We start from the raw sequence: 9,828 nt of genomic DNA on the forward strand, positions 1-9,828 counted from the left end.
GATCATCTAATTCTTTAACTTGGCTAGGTGGTCTATATATCACACCTACACGAGTTACCTTATGATTATCAAGCTGCAAGGTAACCTAAACTGACTAAATTGTTCTCGCTAACTTGCATCAAATTAGATTTTAGGTTATCTTTCACATACAGGGCTACCCCTCCCCCTTCTTGCCTTCTCTGTCTTTCCTGTATAGAGAGAACCCTGGTATTGTTATATCCCAGTCATTACTCCCATTGAACCACGTCTCAGTAACAGCTACTAAATCTATATTCTCAGATGCCATTATAGCCTCAAGTTCATTGATCTTATTCCCTAAACTGCAAGCATTTGTAGACAAGAATCTGAGCTTGTCATTTCTTAACTTTTGTGCTACTGGCATCTTCTGGCATTGTTCCGGGGGGCAGTTGGACTGCTGGATTATCACTCTTTTGCGCCCCTTTCCTTGCAGTACCTGAGAGTAGCCAGCAGCATGTTTGTAACGATCATTTTCTTCCTGCAGGGAGATGAAGCAAAAGAAACGTTCTTTAATCCCCTGCCGGCGCGCTTCTCTAGTCAGGCTTGAAGTCATGGAGGCAGCGGCCTCCTTGCTTCAAGTCACGGAGGCCGCTGCCTCCGTGACTTCAAGCCTGACTAGAGAAGCGCGCCGGCAGGGGATTAAAGAACGTTTTTACAGCTTTTGCTTCATCTGCCTGCAGGAAGAAAAGGATCATTACAAACATGCTGATGGCTACTCTCAGGTACTGCTGCCAGCTTGGGATGTTTGTTGGAGGTGACAGGTTCCCTTTAAAGTCTCTCGCCATAATAATGGGTATATCAGAGTTATCATTAATAAATGTTCAGGCACCTCTTAACGCCTCACTGCTATAAGGTGGAGGTATATATAGTGATACTAATAGATACTCCTGCGTGAAGATGGTACAGTGTATGCAAATAAAGCGGCCTTCAGGGTCAATACTGGATGACTGAACCTGGAAGGGAATTGATTTATGGACCAGGACGCTGACACCTCGGGAATAGCTAGATAATACCGAATGGAAAGTATGACTCATCCACGACCTGTGGAATGCCCGTGCCCCCTCCTTTGTAAAGTGGGTTTCTTGAAAACATACGATAGAGGGGAAATACGGGCGTAGATAATCCATCACAGCAAATCGCTTTGACGGGTCACCCATGCCACGCACATTCCAGCTCACAATATTAATTACACTAGCCATACTTAAACATCAGAAATATGACCCAGCTGATAACATAATAGGAGCTTTGTAGATGAAAGCAATACAATGGCGGTACAGTACCAACAAGCAGGCATGATATTACAGATACAGAACATCAAAACGGACATGGTATAAAAAGTCCCCAGAAAAAGGGAACAACAAAAACCAGAACCACAAAATCGTGCCTGCAGTGCCTCGGACTGTTCGATGATGCAAAAGTCCTCCATGAAACCGGACATAAAAGCAACGTTTCAAACTCTCTACTTCTGCTGAGCGAGATTGTCCCCCGCCATAAAAGCATACACGTGCTCCGTGGGCAGTTCAGTAGTAGAACAGTAGAGGGGTAACTTCCCAACAGGTCACTCAGTGATAACCGAGGGTACAAACTTGAAATAAATGGATGGCCATCATCTCTCCTCCTGTCGAAGCTGACGTTCATGCTGGTCAATCCATGTGGCTGCATATTTCGGTGCATTGAAGAAATGGACAGATCCCAGCGCAGGCACTCGCAGACGTGCTGGGTACAACATAGAATAGGACACTTGCAAATTACGAAGTCGCCGTTTGACATCCAAGAACTGTCTCCGCTTCTTTTGGACTTCTGAGGAAAAGTCTTGATAAAACGCAATAGTTCGCATTAATGGTGATGTCAGGGCGGTTTCCGGCTGCCCGCAAAATAGCATCCCGGTCCCTGTAGTTAAGTAACTTAATCGGAACAGGTCTTGGGGGGTGCTTTTGGCGGCAAAAGTCTGGTGGGGACTCGGTGCGCCCGTTCCACCGCATATAGTGGTGAAAGCACCTTTGTGCCAAAATATAGGATCTTGTCCCTCAACTTTTTCAGGGATCCCCAGAAGTCGTACATTGTTGCATCTAAGGCGGTTTTCTAGATTGTCAGTCTTGGCTATCAATGCTGAGATCTGCTGTTCATGGGTGCGGGATGCCCTGGTTAGATGGGGCAGCTTATCTTCCACCTCACTGACACGGCCCTCCACCTCTGCAATTCTTTCATTAACTTTCTGCAGGTCATGTCGAATAAAGGAGAACTCTTGCTTCAGGGACCCCATTTGCTGTTGTAGCGCTGTCAGGGCCACTCCACACTGGGTAACTGCCCCGAAGACATCTTTTAGTGTCTGCTCTGCACTCTGGGGAACTATGGCACCCTCCTCCTCTGTCAGAACTGCCTCCTCTGCCCCTGCCACTCCAACCTCCATATTTTCATCTTCTTCCTGCAGTAGCCTTCTCTCTTGTCTGGATTGCCTCCTCCACCTCCAGATCCTCTTCCATACAGGGCCCCTTCAGCTCTGGAATCTTCTGTGGTGCCCTGGAGCTGACTAGAGCCCTCACTGCCACTGACACACCTCCCGCTCTTCCCTGCTTCTTCACAGTGAGCAGCGTGCCGGCACCATCTTGTGCACCGCACTCAGCACCTCCCGCTGTCTCCTTACTCTTCTTAGTGTTTCCTCCGGCCATGGGACCCCACCAGAGGGACTCTGGTCAATAAATGCCGGTATGAGGAAAATGTGGTCAGCCCCAGGAAGGCTCAGGTAAGCCCACGGAATAGGTTTTTGTTACAGGTGGCGGGAGCTAACTCGCGCTGCTGCCGCTCACATCCCAGGCCACGCCCTAGCTTAGGCACATTATCTTTGTGCATGGAAAATAGGAGGGAAAGAGAAAAAAAATAATGAATTGGCGTATGTAAAATTCCGCCTCCTTGTATAGACGGCATGTTCTCTATAGATGCTTCCCTTTTAAAAGACAAAAAAAATTCTGCAGAATCTATACCACTAGATGCAATCCCTTAATTGTTAGTCACCAAGACTTTTTTTTTTTTAGCTGTAGGGTACCTTCTTTATTAGCTGAGTAGAAAGACTATTTAGATATCTTACTTGGAATTATGTGGTGGAGAGATATCTGCATATTAATAAGGCTAGGTTTTCATTGTGTGATCCAGCACCCGATGGCTCCCATTGACTATACTCAAGTACGTCAGGTTTTCTCTATGGATTCTAGCGCTATGCTACACAAAATACCACTTGTGTGCTGCCCCCATCTGTAAGTACATTCCGCGACCCTGCAAAAAATAGAACATGCCCTATTCTTGTCAGATTTGCAGACGAGGATAGGACTGTCCTCTAGAGCAGTGTTTCCCAACTAGTGTGCCTCCATCTGTTGCAAAACTACAACTCCCAGCATGCCCTCACAGCCAAAGGCTGTCCGGGCTTGCTGGGAGTTGTAGTTTTGCAACAGCTGGAGGCACACTGGTTGGGAAACACTGCTCTAGACTATTGAAAAAAGGCTGCATGCTCACAGCTGGGATCCGTGTTTGCAGATCCGGGATTTGTGGACGCCAAAACACGGCCGTATGCATGAGCCCTAACAGAAATAGAATAATTGTCTCCAATTTTGGTTGTTTGTACGCTCCATTGAATGCATTGGCTGGCACAACTGGGAGATTAGTTTATGTTGCTCGAAAACACTTTTCTTATAAATCTGAATACACCATTTCTCCTCCAGTTGCATTCAGAGATGCTTTTGTTTGACCTCACAGGTTTCATGTGACTACGGTTGAGCGAATTGGGCTCGGATTGCTGTATCAGAACCCAAATCTTTTAAAAACTTTAAGTGTATGGGCTCCATCCTACTGTAAAATGTATGTGCTCCACGGAGGTCTTTCTGAGCCAAACTCTGCTTCGTACCGCATTAACTAAGGGCTCTTTCACACTTGCGTTGTCCGAATCCGGCGTGTACTCCATTTGCCGGAATTACACGCCGGATCCGGAAAAACGCAAGTGAACTGAAAGCATTTGAAGACTGATCCGTCTTCAAAATGCGTTCAGTGTTACTATGGCAGCCAGGACGCTATTAAAGTCCTGGTTGCCATAGTAGTAGTGGGGAGCGGGGGAGCAGTATACTTACAGTCCGTGCAACTCCCGGGGCGCTCCAGAATGACGTCAGAGCGCCCCATGCGCATGGATGACGTGATCCATGCGACACGTCATCCATGAGCGTGGGGCGCCCTGACGTCACTCTGGAGCGCCCGGGGAGCCGCACGGCGGTAAGTATACTGCTCCCCCACTCCCCACTACACTTTACCATGGCAGACAGGACTTTAGCGTCCTGGCAGCCATGGTAACCATTCAGAAAAAGCTAAACGTCGGATCCGGCAATGCGCCGAAACGACGTTTAGCTTAAGGCCAGATCCGGATTAATGCCTTTTAATGGGCATTAATTCCGGATCCGGCCTTGCGGCAAGTGTTCAGGATTTTTGGCCGGAACTGAAGACATCCTGATGCATCCTGAACGGATTTCTCTCCATTCAGAATGCATGGGGATAATCCTGATCAGGATTCTTCCGGCATAGAGCCCCGACGACGGAACTCTATGCCGGAAGAAAAGAACGCAAGTGTGAAAGAGCTTTAAGCTGAGTTCAGCTTCGTAATTTGATACATTAATTTGTGATTAAACTGACTCGTGATAGGTGAGACGAAGTAAGTCTCATTATATTTGCTGAAACATTGGAAAGACATCTGTTGAGGACATCTATTATTATTATTTTTTTCCTCAGTAGTACAGAGCCTATATTCTTAACAAAGTTTTTAAAAGAATCTCTGGTTCAGATACAGCTATCCGAACCTGATTTGCTCAACCCTATTTGTGACCATTGTGGAATCTCCTGCATGATGGTGACTAGGCTTTGTGCAGTCATCTCTTATCTTTATATTCTGCCTTTACATTTTCTTAATGTACTTCTATGAAAAATTAATGTATTTAGATGTTTAATATTAGAATATCTGTGCATAGGTGACATAATGTATATTAGCAAGTTTTCCCATTTACAATATGACTGTTACTCATTTACTCTTCCTTTTCTTTTCAGTCCTCAGGGAGCCCGAGGACCCACAGATGCCTTCTATTTGGTCCCTGAACCAGTAGTTGCACCTAATAGCCCCATCTGGTACTCTGGGCAGCCTGTAAATGAGGACGTGATGGAGCAAATGCTGACTCGTATTTTACTTGTTAAAGAGGTCCAGGAAGCTCATGCTTCATCCCGCATTTCTGCATATTAGTGACTTGCTTGTACTATATACCTGTATTTTGAACTTTGTATATACAACTGTTTGTAAAGCATGAAGAATCTGTGTAGACTCTTTACTGTACTCTATCCCACAGGAAAAGCAATTGCTTTGAGAATACAGAGCATTTACTGACCACAGTCTGTTATGTTTGCAATGTACGATAAGCACATTCTGCAGATTTTTTTAGGACATATAATTTATGCTGACACTACATGGAGCACTATGTAACACTGTATATGCAGTGCTGAAATCACTTGTGTGGAGTAAATTTCCACTCCAGATTACCTTTTTTTTTGTTGTAAATATTCTGCATTTTTTGTGCGCATATAAGCGAATGCATATAAGATCAATTGTTATCTTTAAGTCTTATGATTAAGAAATATGTACGATACGATAGACTGTATGTATGAAATCATTGTTTGTAACAAGCGCTTAGCATTTGTATAATTTATTAATCAGTTTAGTGCAATGCAACCATAATCATGTTCTGAATGAAACATGCTGAAATTATGGAATCGTACTGTTTTTTTCCTTTACGAAAGGAGAAGGCTTCCATGACTGGCCTACTTGCAGAGGAACAGAGTTTCCAAGGAAATACTCAGGTCTTTGCAAGAAATGCAGACATTCTAAAAAAATATCTACATGCGATGGGGAGATGAAACCATGTTATTTTGTTCTTTTTTTCTGTTCATTAGTTGCTGTTATGAAAGAAAGTGTAAACCGGGTTCATGGGAAACTTCAATGCTGTTGGATTATTTCCAGCCTTTGTGTTTGACGTAGTGGGTGTATTTTGTGCCTAAGTAAAATGTCACTACGGATTTGACACTTTATTGGTTAACACCTACATTTGTGTTTGCACAGAGGGATTGCACATCATGCTGAGAAAAGAAAAACTATACAACCTTACCTCAAAAATCCAGTCATGCCGTGCCTTAACACAATCCAGGCACTTGGATTTCTTTCAGTGGTGACTGTAATGTAAATTTTGATTACTTGTGTTTTTAGTAAGTTCACTTTTACAGGGAGATTTGTATATTTTCACAGAAGATTTAACATGGAAATCACTAATAGGTAAATGAGTTTGTTATATCTGATGTATGCTAGATTTCTGGTATCTTTGTTATTTAATACAGATTGAGCACTAATTTTGATTTGAAATAAAAATCGCAATTGAATGTATTTTGTTGGCTGTAGAAACCTATTTAATTTGTTTCATACCATTGTTTAGATTTTATCCCTGGACGGGCCTTGGTGCCTTATTGTTGTAAGGGTATATTCATACAGCAATATGCTTGGTTTCTTAAGTCTGTAATTTTATTTTTCATATATTATCAAAGGAGGTTTTGGAAAAGTTGTATACGGTACATATCCAGCATGGTCTGGACATGTGGCTGAGTGAACAGATCTAGAAGAAGGCTTTAGAATAGATTTAAAGGAAATCTGTCACCAGAATCATCACCATTAAACTAAAACTATTGTTTTGCAGCACTTACTACCTCCTTTCCAGATGTGCTTTTCTTTCCTTCCTGCTTGGTTTCTATCTTGAAAAAATCCACTTTATTCCTTATGCAAATGAGCCAGTAAGGTGCCCAGAGGGGTGTTATTTTTGTTCAAAGGTGCCCAACAACCCCCCCCCCCCCCCCCCATTGACTGCCCAGACCCGCCCTCCAGCAGAGCCCAAGCATGCCTCTCCTTGGATCATACTCTACGCCCCCAGCAATGCCGTCCCCCCTCCCACTAAATCACTAACCGCAGATAACCCCCGCCCACCCTTGCTTTCAGCGTCGCTGACAAATCTCGCCGGGCTCCTTTTTTTCCAGCAGGGGATGAAACAGTCACTGGGTTCGGCACATGCCCAGTAAAAAATGAGGTGGATTCCGTCAGTTGAACCGGAAGAGTGGAGGTGCAGGCAGTGTTCTGAACTGAGGGCATCAGCCTCAAATGTTTCACTGGGCATGCGCTGAGCCTAGTGACGTTTTCATCCTCTGCTGGAAGAGAAGAAGCGCGGCAAGATTTGTCATTGACACTGAAGCAAGGGGTGGGCGAGGTTATCTGCTGTTAGTAATGTAGTGGGCGTCAGCAACGGCGATGTGGGGGGGGGGGGGGGGTAGAGTATGAGCCAAGGAGAGGTCTACTTGGGCTCTGCCAGAGGGAGGTCCTGGGCACTGAATGGGGGCGTTTCTGGGCACCTTTGAACAAAAATACCGCCCCTCTGGGCACCTTACCGGCTCATTTGCATAAGAAATGTGGATTTTTTTCAAGATAGAAACCAAGCAGGAAGGAAAGAAAAGCACATCTGGAAAGGAAGGTAGTAAGTGCTGTAAGACAATAGTTTTAGTTTAATGTTGATTATTTTGATGACAGATTTATTTTAATAGGTTTAGGAACCTACCTGTAAAACCCAGCTTTTGCTGCAGTATTGCTACCATCATTCACCAGCTGTAAAACATTAATGCATGTCTTGCCTACAGTGAGAGGATCCTTTAAAACAATATGGTTGACTCTTCTATAGAAGATTTTATGTCCTAAATGTCAGGTGCATGACTGGTCCATTCCCTAAAGCACTGCATAGCTTATAATCTATTCCATTACTCTGCAATTTTTGTGACAAAAAGGTACTGGTGTGTATGGAAATATTACATAAATTGGTGTGGTGTTGTCTTATTATCTGCATGCATATATACAGTCCTCGTTATTTGAAATTGCAACACCAAAAAGGACAAGCTGTAAGTTTATGCAAAGTGAGGAAGTAGCAGGTGTTGCTACATTTTTATTTTTTCTTCTTCTAACCACCTGAAACCTCAAAAATCGGATCAAGTCACGTGGAATGGTTTTGTGATGCGTCTGATGTACCCATTTTCAGAAACTGAGAGGGACAAAATCCTTGAACTGAAAGACCTTGATTTATCGTTCTGTTAGCTTGCTGTGTGCCGAGGTTGAGATGTCAGCATGGATCAACGATAACTAACTGGAAAGATGGCAAGAGGTGAACAGATGGATTGTCTGATTAGAAGAATAGTGTGCAGTGATCCATTCTGTACTGTAAGTGAAATTGGGTGTCACATCTGAAGCCTAGGGCGGCAAACAATGTCTGCATAAACCATCAGAAGGTGTTTGTTACATTGGGCTATGAGCCAGACACCCAGCTACAGGTGTTCCATTGCTGTCATGCCTCTGCTCTTAACCCTTTTGCTACTAGTGACGGATAAACAGGGCTGGTGCCATGGCCAGCGGGATTCCACTGTTTTAAACAGCAGAGACCAGCAGCTAATATCCGTGACCAGCAGTGATGCAGATAGTGGTCATTAAGGCCTATAGATGCCGTGATCAAGGCATCTAAAAAAACGAAACAAAAAAAAAAAAAAAAACTGGAAGCTTGTGCTTCCAGGCTTTTTACCAGCATCCTCTGTGGGCAATGAGGATGCTGGTAATTGGTTTCATATGCTGGTTCTCTCTGAAGAGACCCAGGGTATTGGAGCTGCAATTCTTATTTTGGCCTACATAAGAAATTACCAATTCTAGTACCATTATGGATCTATATGAAACAAAATAGTACGGAATAAAAGAAATACTGAGTCTTGTAGCCTTAAATATGCTTTTAAATCACCCCCTTTCCATAGAATAAAAAAAAAATATACCGTATATAAATAACAAAAAAATATAAACATCATGGGAATCAATGTGTCTGAAGCTGCCCGTACTATTAAAATCTAAAAATATTTTTCCAATACGGCTTATGGCGTAATGGTAAAAGTCAAAATGGCCGATTCGCCATTTTTTAATTACCGTACATCTCTTACCCAAGAAAATTGAATAAAATGTGATCAAAAAGTCACATACTCTAAAATGGTATCAATAAAAACTATAGATTGTCTCGCAAAAAAAATGTACACCAACACAGCTCAGTAGATATAACTATAAAGTTATGGGGGTCAGAATATGGTGATGTAAAAAACATTGGAAAAAAAATTGTTTTAATTTATTTTTACACTTTAGACATGAAAAGCTATACATATGTGGTATTGTAATCATATTGACCCAGAAAATCAAGGGCACGGGTCAGTTTTGCTGCAAAGGAAACGCCGTAGGGACAAAACCCATAAAACTGTGGAGGAATTGTTTTGTTTTTTTTTTCCTCCCAATTCCACCCTATTTGGAATTTTTATTCCCTGCTTCCTGCTACATTGTATGCCATTAAAAAAAGTTATGGCTCAAGAAAGATAGGCTAGAAAAATGAAAAAAAAAAAAATGGTATCCAAGGGGTTAAAGGCCATCATGGAGCATAGCAGTGGAGGTCTTATCCCCTTCAGTGAAGAGTCCTTTTGTCTCTGATCCAATGATTGCCAGAGACCACATGGGCAATGCCATAAAGAGGCCTTCACAAGGGATCGTCTACCCCAGTCCTACTACCAGGTGTATGGTGTGGGGCAGCATAATGTACAGTAGCCTGACCTCTCTAGTCTTCATTTCAGGTTCTCCTATAGCTCGGCATTACATTGATTTGGTCATGGAACCAGTGATACAGCCATTTCTCC

General features: G+C 43.2%; 1 protein-coding gene across 2 annotated transcripts in view; it reads left to right on the plus strand.

The window, feature by feature from the left end:
• LOC120982130 (glutamine-rich protein 1-like) overlaps positions 1-6,472 on the plus strand; it is a 48,556-nt gene extending 42,084 nt beyond the window's left edge. For both annotated transcript variants that reach the window (XM_040412094.1, XM_040412086.1), the window contains exon 10: positions 5,095-6,472. In XM_040412094.1, the coding sequence (XP_040268028.1) occupies positions 5,095-5,284 (190 nt within the window). In that variant the 3' untranslated portion in view covers positions 5,285-6,472. The remainder of the gene's footprint in view (positions 1-5,094) is intronic.
• The last annotated feature ends 3,356 nt before the right edge of the window (positions 6,473-9,828 follow it).

The sequence above is a fragment of the Bufo bufo genome, chromosome 1 (assembly GCF_905171765.1).
Source record: "Bufo bufo chromosome 1, aBufBuf1.1, whole genome shotgun sequence".
In the NCBI taxonomy this organism is placed as follows: Eukaryota; Metazoa; Chordata; class Amphibia; order Anura; family Bufonidae; genus Bufo; species Bufo bufo.